Here is a 22,209-nt window from a genome sequence, read left to right on the forward strand (position 1 = left end):
CTGATGCTCTCAGTGTATGCATGGAGGACTGAAGCAGAGTCAGTACCAAAGTCACTGCCTTGAGTGAACTGGCAGGGAAGGTGGTAAGAACCTAAAAGAAATATTTCATATAGGCATATGTACAACTGGTTATTTAAATAGAAGGAATACAGTGGTTAATCCTTAAGAATCTGTGGATCTCAACTGTTGAAAAAGCCTAAAAATCTGTTATAATCTTTTACATCAATTGTTATTTTGGAGTCGTTTCGGTTTTGTGCATGTCTCAGTCAGAACAAACAAATAATACACATTACAAAAGTTGAAACAAGCAACAAACAAGTTTGTATCTCCCTTAAATTTAAGGTAATCTCCAGAAGATTTTGAAGCGACTCTCAAAGAGTTAAAACTAGCCTAGACAGGGTGAGGATTGTTTCATGTCACTGGTAGAATATTCACCAACAATTGAAAACAAAGAATTTGTGGTGCCCATAAGTTAAAGGTTGGCCTACGGTATAATTGTCCAAATATATACTGTCCAAAAATAGATGGAGATATATCCGTACATAAAGACCAGTGGTGGACACTGCTGTTGAATTTATGTGTGTGTTTACAGAACTTAAGTATTTCTTTCAATTTACCTCTTTAAGAATGACTAGGATGTTCTCCAGATTCTGAGGGTGTTTTGCCCTGCGGACAGGGTTGAACTCTGAACCCATACCCACGAGAAAATGAGGCAGGACGGTGCGGAAAAAACCTGAATTCCTAATGATGCCTGCCAGGTGACGCAAAGACCCTTTGTCCCCCTGCGATTTAAAGGCTTTGCTAAGGACCAGGCACAGGAGTTCCACCAGATCCGGCCTCATTTCTGTCGCACTCATGTGCTCTTTAAGGGCAGGGTTGGAGGAGAGGGTGATGGCCACCACAGATGGCTCTTGTTCAGAAAGTTCTTCAAGTGTCTTGTAGCCTAATCGATTGCCACATGAAGCTTTATCTCCTCCTGTGGATTGTGATCTCAATCCATTTCCCATTTGTCTCTCTGTTGAACTGAATCTTCTTTGATCCTGGTTCCTACCTCTTCCATCCACACTTTGTCCTCCTGTCCTTACAGACATTTCTGGAAACCTTCTTCTTGCTCCCTCTTTTACTTCTGGACCTGGTTTTCCACTAACGCCTACCGGAACTTTTTGTCTCTCTGTACGACCGCCCCTCGTTTCACTACTGTTCTGTACAACTCTGTCTTCTCCATCACTTCTGGCCTTTCTAAACTCACCTCCTCTTCCTCTCTCTCCTCCTCCTCCTTCGTTACGTCTTACAGGCCATCCACTTCTTCCACCTACTGCACCACCCTTATCCACAGGCTTTTCTCTTTTTCTTCTGAAGTCAGAACTAGCTACTCGTCCTCTGACTCCACCAGACATGCTTCCCACTACCTCCTCTCTTTCCTTCCCAGCTCTTCTGCCCTCTTGTTCTTTATCTGTCTGTGCTCTCTTGTGTTTTATGCCTTTTGCACTTTGGCTGTCATCATCTTTGCTAGTCCGATGTGTGATACCTGTGGTTAACAAACAACAAACAAAACAAAAAGAGAAGTAGGGAGAACATGTAATATGACCTTTATAGCTTTATTTTTTGGTTTTTACTTGGTTGCATTTTACTACTGAATAATTACCATGTCTTCTTCTCTGTCTGTTTGGTGTCACCTTTTCCATGGTTTTGTATGGTTTGAGTACAAACTTACTGAAACATTGTGAAGCCTTTTGGTTTCTGTAGGAACAAAACATTAGACATTATAATAAAATAATAACTTTATTTTTTACTTAACAACAATTCCAATTAGTAACACGTCTTATGGGTTTGTGATTGTGCGTGTGTACGAGATACAGATATGTCAACTGCCATACAAAGTACTTTATATATATATAGATTATATATAATATACATTGTACCATTTATTTTATGCGAATGTTTCACTGTCGTCGCCTTCAAGCAAAACATTTTAAAAAAGCATTAAAAATCCACGTAGCCGTGATTCCTCGACACTTGACTGGCACTTGGTTGGTTAAAAAGCCATACAAACACACAGCCATGATAACTGTAATAAAACTGTAATGAAAAAAAATGATGATATTGATATCCTAGCACAATTCTATGGATAATTAAATCAACAACGTTTCAAGAAGTTCCCTCTTTTACAAATAACGATCGGCACTTAGTATTGTTCATCTCGTCCACCACATATGAAGTTTCCCAGCTTTGTAATCGTACGCGAACGCAGCATGAGTTTGCTCCTTTATGATGCTGGAGGCAGAATCGAAACTCAGCGGAAACCTTAGAAATGAATGATTGACCACATTCACAAGTAAGTACATAAGTATCAAAATGATATTATACACACAACGTCGGCATTCACTTATTAGGATAGCGGGACCAAATTTTCTTATATACGTTTCAATTACATTTAGCATACACAAAATATAATCTTCAATTTTCTATATTATTTTAGTAATTCTCTTGTTGACTTTATGTCGTCGACCTTTAAGCACTTGATTTCCAGACAGGCGAAAGAAAACAAAAATGGGGCGCTAAAAAAAAGGAAGAAGAATAGAAAGAAAGAAAGAATTAAACAAACAATCAAACAATAGCACCTACCTGATACCAATAGCACTTACCACATACGTACTGCAGGAAACAAATGCACTGCTCCTTTGCTCCGGATGTTTTAATCTGAAGCTGGTGAGCTGATGCTCGGAGTGCTCACTGCTCAGTACAGAGAAGAAGGGTAGCATGGGAAGTCTGACTTTTGTGTTTCATTTCACCACAAACCACTCCCCAGTTATAATGAATCATCAGACAAAGAACAAAACCTACGAAATTAGTCACCTGTTGAACCAGTATCCACCACAGACTGAGGAAGAAACATAAATACTTAAATACTTCCTGAGTTATTTTGTCAAAAGAATACAGGCACAAAAGTCAAAATGGTTACTAACCAGCTTCTTTGAGCTGTAAAGATGAAACATATCAACCTTCCCATGTCTGTGTGAAAATGTATTATGATAATTAGTTTAGCAAAAACTTTTTCTCAACCTTTACCTCACAATACTGTATACATTATCAACGTGCAACATCCTGGTGATGGATGGAACGAGAGATGGCTGGATGACCTCAATAAGAACTGGTCTCAGTTCGGGTTTGGATTTCCCAAAGTCTATGACCAGCTCCTTGGTCTTGGAGGTGTTGGGCTGCAGGTTTACACCAGACAACAAAGTTCCTCACAAGGCGCCTATACTCCTCGACCCTGTTTTCCCTAATATACCCCACGATGGCTGTGTCATCTGCAAACGTCTGGATGTGAGAGAGCTCAGAGTTGTACCAGAAGTCAGAGGTGTAAAGGGTGAAAGGGAGATGTATAATGTTCTACATCATCACAATGTGCAATACTGTATGTATCGCAACGGTTTCTATAGGTGTGGCGCGCCATCCCTCTGTGGTGTCAACAGTCACAGGGGAGGCCTGCATGAAGTTGCATGCACGAAGTGAAATTATCTGCTTTTGCAAGTAATTGTTTGAATGCTCTTTTTAAAAAGTTGTGAAAATAAAATGTTTTCAAATACATTCTATTGGTTGTTATTTAAACTTATCATTGCCAGGAGAATGTAGTCCTATTCTATATTCTGTCTTTATTTCTTCTATTTATAATTATATTTTTGCATCTAAAGTGGATTCATATAAATTTAGTGGTTTGTCATCAAATATTGAGTATTTTCTTTTTAGTAGTATTATATTTAAAATAATAATAAATATAATAAGTTGTTTACTAAGCCATTAAAATAGACAAAAATAGAAGTGTTTACCACTAAAATATAAAAACTTTTTAAATATATTTTTGCTGTTTCTTTGCATGAACATCGTAACACTGGGAAGTTCTTTGGTCCAATTATAAACTACTACTACTAATTATGTGCTTTTTATTTAAGTCAGTACTAACAGCAACAGGTATAAGTACTATTAATAATAATAATAATAATATAATGGGCGGAGCAGAAACAACAAACATACTTGCGGTGCATTTTTTTCTCCATCATCTTAACCCTGCCTATGGCTGAGTCACTGTGTGCGGGGAGGATCGTAAACACTTCCATTACTGTCAATATGTAGCAGCTAAATGCATTGAATCTTTTGTGCTCTATCTTCTTCACGTCGATAATGGCTGCATTTCTTACAATGCTTGTGTCGGAACCGGAGCCGTGCAAAAGCGCTGTGCTAATGATAAGCTAACGCTGTGAAGCTAACGTGCGTTGGGTGCTTCTTTTTTTTTAAGGCTAGCCTTGCTAATTACCCGGCTAGCTTCAACTTTGCAGCTAGTTAGCATGTAAGCATACAATTAGTCAGACAGAGGATGAGGACAATGGCATTATTTTAAGAGAGGCGCTACTAGAACGAGGATACAAAATGACGACATGTAAAAGTGCTGATGCCGCGTCTGCTATGAATGGACAACAAGGTAAGATCATATGTTACTAAGCTCATTGGCTGTAATTTGGGCTAAATCTTGTTCGCAGGTGGCTAAATTCTCTGCTCCTAGCTGTGCATTCACTTTGTGTGTGTGTGTCAGACTCGGGCAGCAGGCGGAAGAGGAAAATAGCGGATATAACACAGGCCCTGAACGCCAGTCCAGTGGACGTAGCTGCTTTAAGGAGGATGGCTATAAGTGAAGGGGGGCTGCTGACAGATGAGATCCGCTGTCAAGTGTGGCCTCGTCTGCTTAACGTTCCTGCCCAAGTCCTGGATCAGGAGCCAGGTGTTATATTTACTTACAGTTTTTGAAATGCATGTGTTATTAAAATAGAACTTACTGTAACATTTATTGTTATTGTTGAAGTCTGATCACATACAGTAGATGACAAGTACATTAGAGAGTTGGTAACTAACGTTGTGCGCCTATATGTTATTAGTCAATATTAACGTACTGTATGGCTCTAGCTCATGTAGTGTCATTTCGATCCCATTCAGTTCCATTGGTTGAGGTCTGTAAATACAAAAACCCAAAAAGAAAGCTTTGAACCAGTTCTTTTGCAGATTCTTAAGCAGATTATCATTACCGTACAACTGCAATGCAACTTGCACTGCTCCCTAAAGCTACACCACTTGGTAACAGTGAAAAGATCTAGGCCTATCTAGTCACACCTTTAGCAACTCTGCAGTCACACTGCAGAGTTGCTAAAGTGCATGTCAAACTAATACATTGTTCATAATGACAGCACTTGTGGACTTCTAAAAACAAAACTATGTATCGAAATTGACCAAAGTTTTAACTCGTACCTCTGCTAATGCTGATGTTTGCTGTCCAGAGACGGTGGAGCGGGAAAATAACAAAGATTACAACCAGGTCCTGCTGGATGTCCAACGTTCCCTAAGGAGATTCCCACCTGGTAAACACTAATAAACACTTGGGTTCATGTGAAATGTCAGTACAAACATTAATTAAAAAATCAGATTATGATATTTATTTAAAAGTTTGTGTTTTTTGTACATTTATATATTTTCATGAGGTCAGTAACACTGCTATTTCTTTTGTACTACTCTGCTTACCTTTAGCTAGACACATAAATCAGAGAACAGTTGTGGATGACAGTGGAGCTTCTGATTAAAAATAAAACTGATATTTTGAATGACAACGCAGGGATGCCAGATGAGCAGCGGGAAGGTCTTCAGGAAGAACTCATCGACATCATCCTCAGAGTTCTGAAACGTAATCCTCAACTGCACTACTACCAGGGATACCATGATATCGTTGTCACTTTTTTATTAGTCCTGGGAGAGCGCATCGCAACTCCTCTGGTAGAGAAGCTCTCCACACATCACCTCAGGTTAGTGCTGTATGTAATGTTACAAAACGCTCACTGCCTGTGTGTTCACATAGTCTTCCTGTGTTCCTGCTTTGTACTCTATTACTTACTAATTATTGGGTTTAATGTAACCTGTCACACTTACTCTGTTTGTATGGGCGTCATGGTAAACATGTAAATATCCAATATAAACTTTTAAGACGGGTGAAATATACAGGAGAATAGCAGAGGTGAGGAAACCTTGGGTGAGGAGGAGAGACGCTGCGGTGACTTATTGTGAAAACAGTGGGGTTTTTATGTAACGTTTAAGAGGTTGACACACTTCTTTTACCATTTCCCTCTCCTGTCCAGGGACTTCATGGATCCTACAATGGACAACACCAAACATATTCTCAACTATTTGATGCCAATCATTGAGAGAGTCAACCCCGAGGTCCATGATTTCATGCAACAGTAAGATCTTTTTTTTTTGTGACCAAAGATGAAACCATGTCAGGGCTCAAATTACCACATGCATGCACCAGTTTCTTCACGTAAAATTGTAGCAGTGCACATAATTTGGAACCCAACTTGCACCAGTGCAAGTAGCTTTTTCTACTGATACCACCAGTAGAATTATCCAACAAAGAGCTATCTTTTTCTTTGTGTTAAGTATTAAACATCGTTGGTAAACCAGAATCAGCCAATGCGGTGCGAGGGTTATGTTTCTTTTCACTTCCTTGTATTACGTAACTTCCCCTGGAAACAAGTTGCTCTCCCCCGCCCCACCCCCCTGATAATTCTCTGATGATCAAGTGACACAAATCATGTGTTCGGAACCCCAAATATGGTAAAAGCTGGTAACCAAAAATCAGAGTTTCTTGAGTTTCTGGAATTTCAGGCATTCCGGAATCCACCACTGTCCGAGAAAGTTCGGGGCGGTGCAAAATGTAGACCAGTCTTTTTTCCGAAGCGCTGCTTTCAGATGTACCTGTATCAATTACAGCGTGCACATGATCCGGTGGTCATGTTTGGCCCCAACATCAGAGCACAACATCAGAGCAAGTTTAACACAACCGGTCAGGTTTGGCCCACGGCTGCAGCATTAACATTTTTACATGTAGAATGTCTTTGTTTTTGTGAGTTTATTTGGCCCCACAACATCAGAGCAAGTTTAACACAACAAAAGGTATAAAATATTTTGTTAACATTTTTTTTTGCCTGACTCAGTAATTTTGCTGGTGCAAGTAATTTTTGTTTGGTGCAAGTAATTTTTTGTTATACGCACCAGTGCACCTATACCAAAAAATGCAATTCGAGCCCTGCATGTAATTTGGTCACAAATGTTGTACTGTGTAACATGAGTGAAACAGTGTTTGGTACTACAGACCAGCAGCGTATGTACCTGATGTGAGAGGGTCTCTGCTCCGTTTTGTCTCCCAGGGCTGAAGTGGGCACAGTCTTTGCTCTCAGCTGGCTGATCACCTGGTTTGGCCACGTCCTGTCAGATTTCCGTCACGTCGTCCGGTTGTATGACTTTTTCCTGGCCTGCCATCCCCTCATGGCCATTTACTTTGCTGCTGTGGTGAGTTCACAGACAGCATTATCAAAAACACAAACTTTAACACATTGTTAAATTTAGTTTGATTAATCGTTGAGAAATTTTTTTTTTTAAATAATTTGAAGAAAACATCCTGACTGAAATCCGGAACCGAATGAAGCTACATTTTGGTTTATATTTTGTGCATTTTTCTTGACATTTTTCTATTACAGTATAACATCATAAAGTAATTCTCTCATTTAGATTAGTCACAGAATGTAGCTACTGTTAGCTGCTTTTCTGTTCCAGCAATATACAGACATAAGTTCTGGGAATGTTTAGGAATGTAGATCTATCTCAATTAATCATGATTTATAATTTACATTTATGCATTTAGCAGACGCTTTTATCCAACGCGACCTACAAGAGAAGGATCAACAATCTGAACAGTCATGTGTGCTTGGTTATTTCTTCATTCCTGTGTTGCAGATTGTACTGTACAGACAGGAGGAGGTGCTGGAGTGTGAATGTGACATGGCCATGGTCCATCACCTGCTGTCTCAGATTCCCCAGGATCTGCCGTATGAAACGCTCATCAGCCGAGCAGGAGACCTTTTTGTTCAGTTTCCTCCGTCTGAACTGGCTAAAGAAGCCTCCTCACACGACAGGTACTGATGGAGTGACCCTCACAGTGATACAAACGTTCCTCTGCTGCATCCTTATTCACACACGCTGACGCACTGTGACGAGAACCTGCATTAATGCACATTTCACCACCAGTTACTCACTGTTTCCCATTAACAGTTTCTCTTTCCCCTTTCCCTTCTTCTGCTCTCTCTCTCTCTCTGTATCTTCACACTTACCTTTCTCAGCATGGCAACCTCTACATTTAAGGACTTTGATCTTGCGTCCACTCAGCAGCGACCAGACTCAGTTCTGCGCCGCCGGCGCAGGCAAAGACAGACAGCACTGGAAAACGCAGCAGTCAACTCGGCCGTAACAGTGGCCCGACCTTCTGCAACCCGACGCTTCGTTCGACTGGCCGTGATGGGTCTGACTGTGGCTCTGGGGGCAGCGGCTCTGGCTGTGGTCAACTCAGCTCTGGAGTGGGCCCCAAAACTGGACCTATTTCCTTGAATAGCTTTGCTTGACTGTCACTGCTAGTGAACGGGCCTCTCTCTCTCTCTAAGAACTTCTTAATGCATCAGACCAGAGACTTGGAGTCTGGCACTAAATCTGCTGCTGTTCTGCTAAAGAAGAGAAATCCATTCAGTTATAATGAAGTGACTGTATTTTTAGCCAATATTATAAGGTAAAGTTTGTTTATATTTGGTATTAGTATAACCTGATATAAACGTATGCTCACACAGGGTCAGGGTAAAGGCTTGTTGGACTCACTACACTTGAAACTGCTGCCAACGAAGAGAGCCGTTGACTGTTTGTGTGTGTGTGTTTGTTGACACCCAGTGTATTACATCTTCAATACCAAGACTGAGACCAAATGGAGGGTGGGTGAAATCCTCTCTTTGTATTTTTTCTGTATTTGTAGGTATCTGTCAGTATCTGAACACACAGATGTGACCATGTCACTCAGGCACTTTTTTTTTAGGTTCAACATTTTATTGCTTTTTTTTGGATCCCTCGCCTCTGCCTTTATATTTCAGTTTTGTTCATATTTTTTTTGGACTCAACATTTCTGGTGTCAGTGGTAATCATAGTACAAATGTAAATAAAAGATAACTGTTAGGATTAGGACACTAAGGTTTAAAAGTTACACTTCAGTAAAGTAAGTTTGAACGTTTTCACAGTGGGTGAAGTTGCTTCTAATCATGGGTGTAGTTTTCTTACATTAGTTCAAAGGTATAGTTCAGTTAAACTTTTATTTTCAGCTAATTGTTAGTTACATTCAAATTTTAAAATGCTAAGCAGATGCTATTTGAAATAAGTTTTTCTACAATCTGGTTTACACACATGCTCAGAGTTGAACAGAAGTGTAGTCACCGGAATTGGACATTGAAAAGAAAATGCATTGTGAAGAGGCGTATTTTTCCTCTAATAGAAAATAAAAAACGAACACAGTGAAGCCCGGTTGTATTTAACTGCTGATTGAGCGGGCAGGAGACCTGCAAACGAAAGATCAAAATGGAGATGACCACAAACTCGACCTTCAGGGTGTGTTTGAGAAGAGCTGATCGGCGTCACTGTAACCTCACTGTGCACTCTGGGTTTTCGTTCATTTTTAATTGCACTAACTAATTTATCTGCTTTTATGTTTATATTTGTGATAATGAATCTCATACTAATGTAAAGTGGTTCCAGAGAATAAACTTTAGTAGAAATTGTTATTCATCTGGTGATTTCCAACACGTAAACACATCACACATCCATTTATTAACAGGTTTATTTGAATCCATTTATTTGAACAAATAAAATCAAAACCCTCCCCGTATGTAAAATAATCTGCTAATATGCTTTTACACCCAAAGAGGGGAAAAAACATTCCTTTTCTTTCTGAAAAATACTATTCAGGACATGAGTTGATTCCTTCATTATAAAGTAAATACTGTGCAGTAAAATTTCAGACCATGTGTCAAAATTCATAAAGGTAAAATGAGTAAAAAGATTCCTAAAATTATTAACAAAAAACTTCATTTTTTATAGAGTAAACAAATAAAAACACCATGAAATATAAATGATGATTACTTTAAACTGTAAACCAAATTGTAATCACATCAAAAATATTGGAAAAAAAGGGTCAACTGTACTTCCAAGATATAAGGGTATAACGGTATAAACTTTCTTCACCACCAGATGGTGCTAAATCCGACCTAGAGAACACTTAACATGAGAATGTGCATTTTGTAATTGACTCCCTGAATGTACTCAAAGTTAACGCTCCAAAAAGTCTGTCAGACTTAGTGAATGTTGATTTTTGGGTATGAAAGCCGAAGCGTATTACTTACAGTAATGATTAAAGCTGGCAGGTTACATAGCTTTGGTAAGTCAGTGGAAGAGCTTCAGGACGGCTCCTGTTTGTAAGACAAGCCTCTGCAGAAGACGTGAAAGCAGGTCAGAAAGCAGCTTATGTCCAGATTTGTCTGGGCGGGTTGTTGAACTTGTTCCTTAGTGTTTGTCTCAGTGGCAGTTCTGACAGTTCGGGTGACAGCGTTGATTGTCCACTCGGCATCGACAACCGCCTGAAGTGTCACCAGTACCCTAGGAAAAACGGACAAGGCGTAAAAAAACTTTTAATATGTATTTTTTTGTCAGCTGTTGTATATTAGAATGTTTACAACACAATGAGTGTAAATAAAGCGGGGGTTTGATTCCCAAATAGGGGATCAATAAAGTTCAATTACTGGTTTCCTGGATCTCCGTTGTCTTGTTTACCACAAGTGTGTGTGTGTGTGTGTATTTACATTGGGGCCCCAGCGAGCTTGTTTTGTGACCCAGCAGATTTCCGTCTTGCACATCAAGCAGCAAATCCAGTCACAGCCGTCTTTCTTCTGGACAATGATGTCACAGCGTGGACATTTCATGGCTTCTCCGTTCTGCAGTAGGGCCTTAAGTGAATCAAATACAGCGGAAAAGTAATCAATTTGATGTTAAGGAAGTGAAAAAAGTATGAATTACAACTAGCTTATTACAACTTACTACTACAGTTAAATTCAATTTAAGGAATTCAGGGGGGAAAACATGCAAAACAGACTCAGTTGTCTCAGTCCCGATGCTATTGTCAGTTCAGAACATGATCCATTCAGGTCCAGTCTGGTCCTACCTCCAACATCTGCTTGGTCTGCTGTGCCGCCTGGTCGTTCTGGGCTCTTATACGCAGGTCATCTTGGTAGTCCTTACAGTTCATACCATTATGGATGGCCTTAAAAGAAGAAGAATCTGAATGATGTAAAATGCATTTTGCTGAGAATTTTTAACGTTTAAAAGCCAAACCAAAGCTACCCTGCAGAGGATGCAATTGGTTTCATTGCAGATTTGACACAGGAATTCGTTGACTTCGTCCTCGTAGACGCACCATCCTCGACAGTTGGGAGTCTGACAGTGGAAGCTGTGCTCAGCGCGGCTTTCGGCAATACCCAAACGCAAATCCAGAAACCGCTGTAGCTCCTCTGGCGTGAGCAGCTGTCCTCAGGACAGCACCATAGACAGAGAGAACATGTGAGAAGATCAATAATCATACCCAGTTACCTGTGATAATTTTTCTAGAAGCTCAATCTTGTCTTGGTCTTCGGTCTCACCTCTTTGATTTCTCGGTCAAGCAGCTTGCTGTCACACGCGTCAGGGCAGGAAACCTCAGCATCTTGACTGTTGACTATTGTGTCATGTAAGCACTCTCTTCAAAATGGGACAAAAAAATGGGATTGTACAAAAAAATATTTTAATCAGGGCTCTTGACATAACCGCGTCAACGGTGAAAATTCATTTGCGCAACTAATCAGGTTATGTCAAGGTGAAAATTCATTTGCGCAACTAATCAGTTTAAAAGTTTTGATGTACTTTGACGCAGAGGCAGAAAGACATCTACGTTTGGCTTGCGTCTGACTAGAATCACGTAAGTCTCCGACAAATGTCAAAGGGATCGTGAGAGGCTATAGATTGATGAAGATTGTTGAGGCCAACAACTTCACTGACGGTTTTGAAAACAACTCTCGACACACAGTCAAGACAGTAATGACTAAAACCCGTCAAATTCAAGAAGCTAAATTTTGAGTTATAATTTATTTTCCTCTTTTTCCATCATTTGGATTAGTCACAAATAAAAACAGGTGTAAGAACCATATATATCTACCTGCTCTGAAGCAGTTACATCATGGGCAACTGGACTGGTAGGTATTCAGCCACTCCAAGATTAAATACCAGAATTTTCCCAGCAGTCAGTCACAACTGAAGAAGCCTCTTGGATGAAGAGGTGAAATATCTTCAGGAAACGTACCAGTCCATTTGACCTTAACGTAACTGCTTCAGATAAGATGACCTGGATGACTGTGACCTTCCACAGATACGTCTACATGCTCTTATGTCTTCTCTTAAGTTTTTTTTATATATTGATTTGTCTCAATTCATCATAGTTAACTGCAATTAGTTTAATTGTCAATTTTAATATTTTTTTAAATCATCAGCCATATCCTCTCTGACCTGCAGAAGGTATGAAGACACTCTCGGAGGACAATGCCCTCTCCTGGTTCCAAGGTAGAAAAGCAGACCGGACAATCGGTTTGTGTGGTGCTGAGGATGAGGTTCTGGTCTTCTGTTGCCAATAAGTGCAAGTAGTTCAGCTCTCGCTCTTCCCTCTGAGCCTTTGTCACCACATGGGAGAGATGTATTACACCTTTACTGACTTTGTATCAGCATGTGACTGTAAAAGGTACACTACACCTGGTACTTTTCCTTGTACATTTGAAGTACAAGCACAATTACCTCTTCATACAGCATCATTGCCAGCTCCTATTTCGTTGACCCTCGCCCTGGTCCGGTTTGTAGATCTCAGGCACCTTGTAACCTTCGGGCCTGTCCCCGCCACATATCTCACAGCCAGGACGTGTTGGTTTGTTCAAGAAGGTGCATCGAGTGCAGGTCCAGCCCAGCTACACCCAAACACACATGGTATACACTGTAGGTTTAAACAGCCACTGGAAACACACTTATATGATCACTTTGAAAATATTACAGGTATTTCAGTTTCTTGAGATCAGATTGAATTTGCACTCAGACCTTGGGGTTTGGAATCACAGGAGGTTTAGGGTTAACTCGAGGTTTTGGAGAAGATAGAGCAGGATCAGGTTGAGTCTTCTCCACCGTCCCTGCACCCAACCCTCTGGGTAAAAGGTGAATCGACTCCATGGACTCCATAATGCCTAAGGAATGCAATCTTCCCATTAATAAAAAGCATAAAAGTTTGTTGTTGTAGCTTCGTCATAATGCTGACCTTCAAGCCTATGTTGTTCCTGCTCCAGCTTGTGCTGATGCCGCGTGAGCCTAGTGGCCTGGGCCGAAAGGATGAACAAGAACGCCTGGTCTCCATTCTGACAAATACCGTGGTTAAACAGCGTGTCTTTGTCCTTAGCTAGTCGTTTGCCGATCACCCAGCGCTGCAGCAGAGAGGAGAACCCGTAGTCTTGGCTAACCTGCGGAGGAATGGCTTGATCAACAAAGAAAATCTGTGTAAATGTGCTCTAACTTCCCCAGCCCTATTCAATAATCCTAGCTTTGTATCTATTGATATAACATAGTTAGAAGAAATAATTACATAATACAGGAGACCCCAATCCAAGGTCCGCGGACCAGTACCAGTCCATAGGACATTTGTTACCGGTCCGCAATGGGACAAAGTGAAAAATGCAAGACATTTGTTACTGGTCCGCAATGGGACAAAGTGAAAAATGTACCTAATTTTTACAAATTTACTTCATTCAAAGACAATCCAGTCAAATGATTTTACTTACATCATTCAAAGATAATCTGGCAAAAAGTCATGCAGACTCCAATACTAACAGAATACAGTCTAAAAGATGTTTTATTTTGAATATTTAAAGATCCTCCAACAACCAGGGTGGTGCTACTGTTCCACAGTAATGGCCCCTACTTGGTTAATAAAAGTTTGAGGACCACTGGTAAACAACATACGATTGTGACTATAGTGGAAAAGTGAATGCTTTGTTTTTGTTATTATGAACATACACTTGAATGAAGCTGCAAAGACCAATTTTTTAGGCCTTCATGTCACTACATGCATTTACATGTTGCTAAATGTCGGAAACCAACGGTGTAAAAACATACTGTGTATAACACATACATATAGATAACTGTTATAACACTGCTGTCACATCAGTACCTTCTCCTTCAGTTGTGCAATTGTCATACTGGGGGTAACGTCTAGAGTCACTGGAATGTAATTTTCGGACTGAGCATCTTCGACTCCAACCTTTAATCTGTAGCAAAGGAATCAACACAGGTTTTATTGTTTAACAATCATGCATGTTTCACAATATAACAACATGTCAGGCAACAAATGACTCATGGCTGACTCATCACATCATGACTGTCGGTGACCAACCCACAACTATTACATTATTATTATTACTATTATTAAAACCAAACCAAAATAGGTTTTGTGTTTAAGAATGATAGATAGATCATCAGATCAAGAATGACACACAGTTACCTTATGTTTTCCTGAGGGTAAACCTGACTGTTGATTGTGACACAGACTGGCAAACACAGCTGTGACAGCTTCTGGCACAGCTTCAATGCTTCTTCACTGTTGCCACTACTGAGGGCCTCACTCAGAGAGGAGGCAAGCTGCTCCCCTGCAAGGGGAAAAAGGAAGAGTCAGTCAATGGCACACATCAAAGAAGGTCCTACGCACACTGGAAAAGCTGATCAGGAGCTCTGGCTCAGTGGTCGGCATCAAACCGGACCTTCTGGTGACAGTGGCAGTGGCAGCAGAGGAGAACACTTGGCAAACTGCTCGCCCTCCTGGACAATGCCTCTCATCATCAACACACTGTCATCAGCAATCAGAGCAGCCGTTCGGTGACAGGCTGCTCCTTTCAAAGACCAAAACCAATAGACTCAAAAACTTCTTTGTCCACCGGGCAATTAAACTGTTCAACTGAGGGGGAGGAGGGTGAACAAATGACTGGTGGGGCAGGGAGAATGTGCCGTAAATCTGCAATAACCCTATAATAACAGTGCCATAACTGCAATTTCTGTATATTCATGCTATGCCTGCTACCATATATATATCATATATACGTAAATGTATATATATCAATAATATTCACACTTTTCCTCTTAATATATATATATATTAACCTATTATATTAATGTATTACATATTAATATATTTCATATATTTATTTGTACTATGCTTGTTAATTTATATAAACAGAATTATTATAGCTGTCTTATACTGTCATATTCTGTTATAATACATTTTATATTTATATATTATTTAACTGTTTATATATTCATACATATGTAAATATATATGAACCGCCGTTAAATTATAATACAATAGAGATACAGTAGTATATGTATATAATTCTAATTACATTACATGATGTGTAGAAAAGAGTCAGAAAAGCGTGTTTGTCCGAATGAAGACGTTGATGATGTGTTAATACATAACTCAAACTAAAAAAGTCTGTAAATATCTTTATGTAGGTTTAAGGTGCTAAGTTAGACTGTTCAACGACAGGTGTCACTCTTTCTCACACTTTCAAAAGCTTTGGGGGCTTTGAGGTATTTTTTCCTATATTTACAGCTCTTATCTGTTTGAAAACGGTACGCAGTACAACAAATATGGATTGGTCATGTGACTCTATCTTTCGTTTAAGGGCTTACCTGTTTATGACTCATGTACAATCTACTAAGATACTAAGTTTGATGTTTTGTTTATAAAGAAAATGTTAAATACCTGTGGACAGGAAAGAAACTTAAGATTGGGAGAATTACATACTGTATGTTTGAATGATTGAAAAACAAATCTCGGTTTGGTTGAACAAGAACAGCACTGAAGTGTTTCTAGTGAACTCACCCTCCTTTATAGTTTCTTTGCTTTTAGCCATCGAAGCCATGGAGACACCTGAGAGCGGACAGGTAACAGCTCTCAGCAGTTCGTTCACTGACAGCCTTCACAGCTCGTCCTGTCGTCATCCAACTCTGTCTCCAAAACACACACTGACTGTTGGGCAGCCACAGACAGCGACCGCTTCGAGAGAGATAAATTTAAATCACCAATAAGTTCTTCGGTAAAGAAAAGCGACGGACCAGCCGCGAACCTTTGGAGTAACGAAAGTGAAAGAGACTCAAGTTCAGGAAGAGAAACAGCCTGGGATCGAGTTCGGACACTGTAGCCCCGCCCCCTCGGCCTGTTGCCCAATGGTTTCCCTTCTATAGAAAAGAAACAGAAAAAGAAAAAGAAAAAAGTACGTATAAATAAATAAACTTACGTCATATAGACACAGTATATATATATATATATATATATATATATATATATGCTTAAATTGTTGAACAGCTGTCAATCACTCCTGATACCCATTCATACGCAGCCAGTCTACAGACAAAGGACCACACGCAGGTGCAGCAGTGGATTTGATATCCTGCCTTTATGTGTTTTTCGGTGTTGTTTTGTTTGTCTCTTGGTATCTAATAAATCACCATAACCTTATCTGATGCCTTTACGCACTTTTATTACCTAGACTTATTGGTTTTCTCAATATTAAAGAGTGATTTCCAGCAGGTGGCAGCATTGTTCTTTTTTTTTTACAGCCGAGTCTGATATTAGTACTCTTCTTCAGTTATCACTGTACAACCAGGATGACTCTAACATATATTTGAAAATAATGTAAAATAAAAATATATAGAATATTTGATTTAGCATCAGCTGGTGTGATGTCAAATACAGGAAGTCACTTTATCTATATTGTTTTTATCATTCTACATTAAAAAATAATACGAAAGAAGTCATATAGATTCCGCTCAGGTCAGATGCTCTGACCTGGATGTAGAGGTGAACACGATGATAGCTGCGACTCAGGAGACGGATCATCTGAAAGTTGCTCACTCTCTCTCTTCCCCTCTCTCCCTCGCTCACTCTCTGTCTCTCTCTCTCCCTCTCTCTCTCATTTTCATTCTCCCTCCCTTTGCTCTCTTTCAGTGGCTCCCCAGTATTGTCTCTGCACACCTTCATCGCACTTCACACTGTGAGCATCAGCTGTCTGCACAACCGAGGTGTGTCTGACCAGTGAAAGATGCTGGCTTGTACAGAGATGATCACTATGTGCCTGCAGTCTGCCAAACAGAAGCATCTCCAGGCTCTACAGCAGCAACAGCAGCAGCCTCTGGACAGCAGTGGACAAGGACTCAATATCTTTCATGATGTGAGTGCATCTACTTTCTCTCTCTGTCTCTGTCTCTTTTGCACGGTCTCACCAATATCAAAAGTGATAGGGGAGACAATCACAGCCTTGGAGAAGGCTGAACATGCACTCCTAATAAAGTCTTTGTTTACGGGTGTGTTGTTGAGATGTTGTTTACACTGTGAAGACCTTTCTTTATTGTTACATGGAAGTAGGACAACAGTTCTGTCTTGCCTGTAGCTAAAAATAGCCTCTTTAAAGCAAAAGAACTCCTTTGTATGCCACACAAAAGGAATAAGCATAGTCGATTTTAACCTACAGATCTTTTGTCCATGAATAATGTCTTAGTGAATAGGTATGAGGACATATGGATTTCCTGCATGAGAATGTAGGTCTGCAGTTTAAAAGCCTTAATTTAGTAACCTAGCGGGGGCATGTTGTTCAATAGTGCTTACGAACGCATTCAGAATATTGTTACATGTGCAATGCAACATCAACTACTTTTTAGTTGGACACACCTGTACATTGTACTCTATACTGTGATGAAATTAACATACATATATGCATGCAGACATTTTTGCCTATTGAATAGAAATAAGAAGGAAAGGCAGTGGTAATTAGTAGAAAATATAAAGATGAGAAAGGGTTTCGCAGCATTGGAAGTGAGGAATTCAGGTAATCAGGTTAGCATTCCTCCATGTGCCACAGCTGTCACATGTCACACGCCACTGATGTGAGCATTACAGCTCCTACTGTAATAACTGACATATCCGTGTCTGTACTGACTTAGAGAACACACAGCCCTGTCTACACCAGGACAGATTCATTGTGTACATGGTTCCCTGAACAAGTCAGCGTGCTGGCCAACACTGTCCCTGAAAACACTGCAGCATTAAAGTGCCTCCACTTTTCATCCTTTGTGTTGTGTTGAGTGGAGAAGCAGACTCAGGTTGATGTTCTTTTTTTATTTACAGCCAGTTCTATTCATCCAGGAACCTTCTAGATGAAGATGCTGTAGTGATATAGAAATGGGAGGTTTTTGTCTTTTTTATGCTGGTTGAGATTGTACATTCACTGCATTAGTATATTGCTTACTAACCTCTTGTAAAGTAAAAGCAGAGCTATTTCTTATCACACTTATATGGACTAAAAGGACAGTAGATATATTTCTTATTACAAATACTTTAAGGAAAATCTACAGCAAGTAAAAGTAATGCAAATGTTTAAAAAACATTCTCTTTATGGAACAAAAGCTCTTGTAACAGAAGGGTGAAAAAAAAGAATGATAATGGTGTTTAATCATGAGGCTTATTTTAATCAGGATAATGAAAATAAAACTGTGTAGCCTCAGGGAACACTCTGTCTCAACACCTCCCATCACCACATGGGAAAATAATTTAAGACTGTTGACGGGAAGTAGAGGTGTCGTACGTTGTTCATAGCTATCGGCCGGCCGATATTATCAGCCCGATATTAGCATATTTTGTAATATCTGTAAGAATTGTTATTGGTTTTTCCTCTGATAATGAAAACCCGATAAAGCAATGCCTGGTTTAAAATGGTAAAAAAATATTACCAGGAGCCCAATAGTATTTTGATTTGGGTAGGAGGGAAACAAGGATGTGACCAATCACCTTAGTGAGCAGGTGACACTTATGTGTGACCATTCACCTTAGTGAGCAGGTGACACTTATCCTACTTAACCACCAGGCCACCGCTGCCCCGCTATAATCGGTATATTTTCTAAAATATTTAAGTAAATAGCATAAAAAAATAATAATGACACCACATTTTATGCAGTACCTTGCTGACACACTAGGGCTCGTAGATCCCCTGTTTAAGACCTGTCCCTAAAAGGATAACCAGTTTGTAACCTGGGGTCAAAGTCATCCACCACAGACTAGTCTCTGTCTCTACCTTCTCTCCCCTCCACTGCCTTTCACCCAAGACTGGCTGATACAGATGGTTGCACACCGAGTCTAGTGTTGACAGAAGGTTTTCTTATTTTTACAATTAAAAATATTTTTTCCCTTCATATTCACAAAAATACTCAGTCAAACCTGCAGGAACTTTTGTCATTTTCCTGAAGAACAGTCCTGTGTCTGAGAGGTCAGCACTTCTCTGGACATAGACATGTGGGTGATAGAGGTCAGGGAAGTGAAACCGACTCACACCACTGACTCTGCTGCCGACTGACAGGTCAGCCAACCTAAGCCCCTCAGGTTTTCAGGAATTCAGACCACATAGGTAAACAGCCAGAACTGAGTTTAAATATTTCTTTGCTTTTCCTGAATCTTTAGAACACAGTGTGTTTGTGCACAATTGTTTGAGTCATGCCAGAGAAGGAGATAATGAAACGAGGGAAACCAATGCTTAAAATAAAGTGGATTTCTATATTTACATTTAGTCAAATGTAGACTTGGGAAAAACAGTGCTGATTTGTTGAAATCATAAATTGTAGAAGCATAGATTTACGAAGCAGTACAGTTTAAAAACACAGAGGAGCTTCTGCTGCCTCCTTTACTGTCCAAGCAAAAAAAAAAAAAAAATGACGTTTTGTTTGTCATATTCTCTGTTCTCAAGGAGACCAGCAGAGAGAATGACAGGTTTTGACATGGTCTGTTCTCAACCACGTATCCCAGCCTTGTTCAAATCACTCAGGCGCAGACACCGTTTCTGCTGTTAATCTGTTCCTGACCTCACATAATTCAGATAAAGAGAGATCATTATCTCCTGTTTTGAATCATGTTTTTTTAATTCAGTCAAGCTCATTGGTAATCCTTTAAACATTTTCTTTTGATTTCCTGTAGTCCTTGTCACGTCATGCCATAATCAGAATCAGAATCACATTATTGATCTGCAGGGGGAATTCTTTACACATGAGATGCTCCATGTGATTGCAAACTTAGAATCCAATTTCTGTGGCTGAACTTCTTTTGATCATCTCCAAAGCAACATAAATCTTCTTTTTCTTCTTCTTTTGGTTGTTCCCTTTTGGGGTCATAAAACAGTGGATCATCTGTCTCCATCTCATCCCTGCTTTCTCAACACCAACCATCGCCATGCCCCTTTCACCACATTCACAAATCTCCTCTGAAGTCTTCCTCTTCTCCTCTTCTTCATCCTTTGTCCAACATAATCACTACTCAACACATCCACAAAGGGTCCAAACCACCTCCACCATGTCTCTCTTACTTTATCTCCAAAGCAACACAAGTAACAGCAAAAATAAAAACGTATTCTGCAGTCTAAATAACCCACTGTGTTACCAGGCATTTATTATTTTCCACTGAGTTCCATGTAATCAGACTAGATTAACCCAACCAACCTGGATTCAAAACAACCAGCTGTGCATGAGTAATAATTGTTCTCGTGATAAACAAAACTACCAAACAAGACATTATCGTAAGCAGTAGATTACGTTTCAACCTAGATCTTCATTTAGCTTTTAAAATAGCAAATGTGAGGAGCAGCCAACGTGAACTTGGTCATTTTTCAACCGACTGGAGCTTGTACAAGCAGTAACATGTTTAATGCCTGCCAACGCTGTGGATATCTTTAAACTTATCTTTATCTTTATTAGTCATTGTGACACAGCACAGCACAGCACAGCACACCATGCACAACGAAATTTACCCTCTGCATTTAACCCATCACCAAAGTGAACAGTGGGCAGCCGTGGTCAGCGCCCGGGGAGCAGTGCTTGAGGACGATGCCATATATAGGCAATGTAAACACCCTCCTTATGTTTCAGTCATAGAAACAAAACAGAGTTGTTGAATAGTCAGACTGTTATCTTTGCTTTGTGTTTTTTATCACGGTTTTAAGCTTATAAGGTCTTAATTCTCTGTATCACTACACGGACTTTTATTTTGAAAGGGCTCCGTTGAAATCTCAGTTTCGCAGTAGGTAAACAGCGACGTCACAGAGCAAACCCCCGAAGGGACACAATGTTAGCAGCTTTTGCTATGAGGTAAAGTCAAGAAGTTATGTTGCGTTAAGTTACATTTGAATTCTGATACTCTTTGCGGAATTGTTGTTAATGGAGTTCAGCATCAGCTTGTATGATGCTAACTTCATTAAGTAGTACGTAGTTAATTTATTGTATTGTTGTATTTGTAACCAGGTGTTACGTTGGGTTTTGGACTTCAATTAAAATAAAAATCAATTACATTTAAATGAAAATTTTGAGAATGCGGTGAAATTCTAGTTGTAACTGAAGACAAAACTGTTTTCTCTTGCATTGAACAGAATGGTAGACATTTCAGGTATTTGTAGAACTCCTAATTATAAGAACTAGCATGTGACATTTATGCTACCATGACCAACACATCTGCCCACGACATTTTTGTGATGCTTCTACTCAAAACATTAGTGAGATAATTGGTATCCTGGTTTGTTTTTGAGTATATTTTAGTAATCAATTGCATTAACAATAATGATGGTTTTTTTTTCCTCCCAGATTTTCCGCCGAGCTGACAAAAATGGTAGGTAAACACTTTATGTTTCAATCTCTTATTAATTATGCAGAGTTACAGCAGGGCTGAGGTGGTGCAGTGGTCTCATCCAACAAGCTGTAATTCTCATTCATGAGAACAATATAATATGACTTTATGATCATAGACCATATACTGTAATTGACACTTGACCTTAAGTGGCTTTTGTCATGAACGTAAAAATAATGCTGTTTACGCTATGCTATAGTGTATGTCACACATTACGATAGCATCCGGTGTTAAATTGCGAGACTGTTGTGAAATACATTAAAAATTCAGTGTTAAAAAACAAGAAACAAGGTGAATGAAAGCCTAATGGCTATTGAGTAAACCTTTCTACACATTGCATTGAGTCTCAAGAAACCCACACCTTGAAAGAGTCTATAAATACAGCATGGTAAGAAGAGAGTCTCCACTGAAGGACAACAGAGACCTTGTATTGATCAGAGACCTTTTTAAGAAGTCATTCAAGTCATCTGAGTTTAGGA

The 22,209-nt window shown here is 39.6% G+C and overlaps 4 protein-coding genes across 8 annotated transcripts in view; 2 read left to right on the forward strand and 2 right to left on the reverse strand.

Moving 5' to 3' along the window:
* Nucleotides 1-3,576, reverse strand: part of znfx1 (zinc finger, NFX1-type containing 1) — a 14,898-nt gene extending 11,322 nt beyond the window's left edge. The window contains exons 1-4 of one of the 3 annotated variants that reach the window (XM_025060178.1): nt 2,626-3,576; nt 1,646-1,740; nt 618-1,528; nt 1-91 (exon numbers count right to left, since the gene is read on the reverse strand). The exon at nt 1-91 is cut by the window's left edge and continues 150 nt beyond it. In XM_025060178.1, coding sequence (XP_024915946.1) covers nt 1-91; nt 618-1,528; nt 1,646-1,740; nt 2,626-2,762 — 1,234 coding nt within the window. In that variant the 5' untranslated portion in view covers nt 2,763-3,576. Of the gene's footprint in view, nt 92-617; nt 1,529-1,645; nt 1,741-1,922 lie in introns of all 3 variants that reach the window. The other 2 variants (XM_025060179.1, XM_025060180.1) reach the window with 2 other exon arrangements.
* Nucleotides 3,577-3,984: 408 nt separating this feature from the next.
* Nucleotides 3,985-9,701, forward strand: tbc1d20 (TBC1 domain family, member 20). 2 transcript variants are annotated; one of them, XM_025060177.1, is made up of 8 exons: nt 3,985-4,475; nt 4,590-4,777; nt 5,328-5,408; nt 5,660-5,846; nt 6,177-6,278; nt 7,248-7,389; nt 7,834-8,012; nt 8,217-9,701. In XM_025060177.1, exons 1-8 carry the CDS (start codon nt 4,429-4,431, stop codon nt 8,479-8,481), a joined length of 1,191 nt encoding a protein of 396 aa, XP_024915945.1. In that variant the 5' UTR covers nt 3,985-4,428; the 3' UTR covers nt 8,482-9,701. The 2 variants fall into 2 exon arrangements, with proteins under 2 accessions (XP_024915945.1, XP_008319349.1); XM_008321127.3 differs by having other exon boundaries at nt 3,994-4,480; nt 4,592-4,777.
* A 26-nt stretch (nt 9,702-9,727) lies between these two features.
* On the reverse strand, nt 9,728-16,173 carry rbck1 (RanBP-type and C3HC4-type zinc finger containing 1). Its single transcript, XM_008321128.3, is given in 13 exon segments — nt 9,728-10,560; nt 10,764-10,907; nt 11,123-11,221; nt 11,302-11,481; nt 11,598-11,694; nt 12,496-12,656; nt 12,778-12,806; nt 12,809-12,944; nt 13,072-13,214; nt 13,286-13,484; nt 14,192-14,288; nt 14,522-14,666; nt 15,899-16,173. Coding segments are annotated over 13 exon segments (1,551 nt in total). The 5' UTR covers nt 15,939-16,173; the 3' UTR covers nt 9,728-10,479.
* Nucleotides 16,174-16,832: 659 nt separating this feature from the next.
* necab3 (N-terminal EF-hand calcium binding protein 3) overlaps nt 16,833-22,209 on the forward strand; it is a 20,810-nt gene continuing 15,433 nt past the window's right edge. Inside the window, exons 1-2 of one of the 2 annotated variants that reach the window (XM_025060348.1) lie at nt 16,833-17,246; nt 21,688-21,712. In XM_025060348.1, coding sequence (XP_024916116.1) covers nt 17,118-17,246; nt 21,688-21,712 — 154 coding nt within the window. In that variant the 5' untranslated portion in view covers nt 16,833-17,117. The remainder of the gene's footprint in view (nt 17,247-21,687; nt 21,713-22,209) is intronic. The other variant, XM_008321129.3, reaches the window with a different exon arrangement.

The sequence above is a fragment of the Cynoglossus semilaevis genome, chromosome 11 (genome assembly GCF_000523025.1).
Source record: "Cynoglossus semilaevis isolate Cse_v1.0 chromosome 11, Cse_v1.0, whole genome shotgun sequence".
In the NCBI taxonomy this organism is placed as follows: Eukaryota; Metazoa; Chordata; class Actinopteri; order Pleuronectiformes; family Cynoglossidae; genus Cynoglossus; species Cynoglossus semilaevis.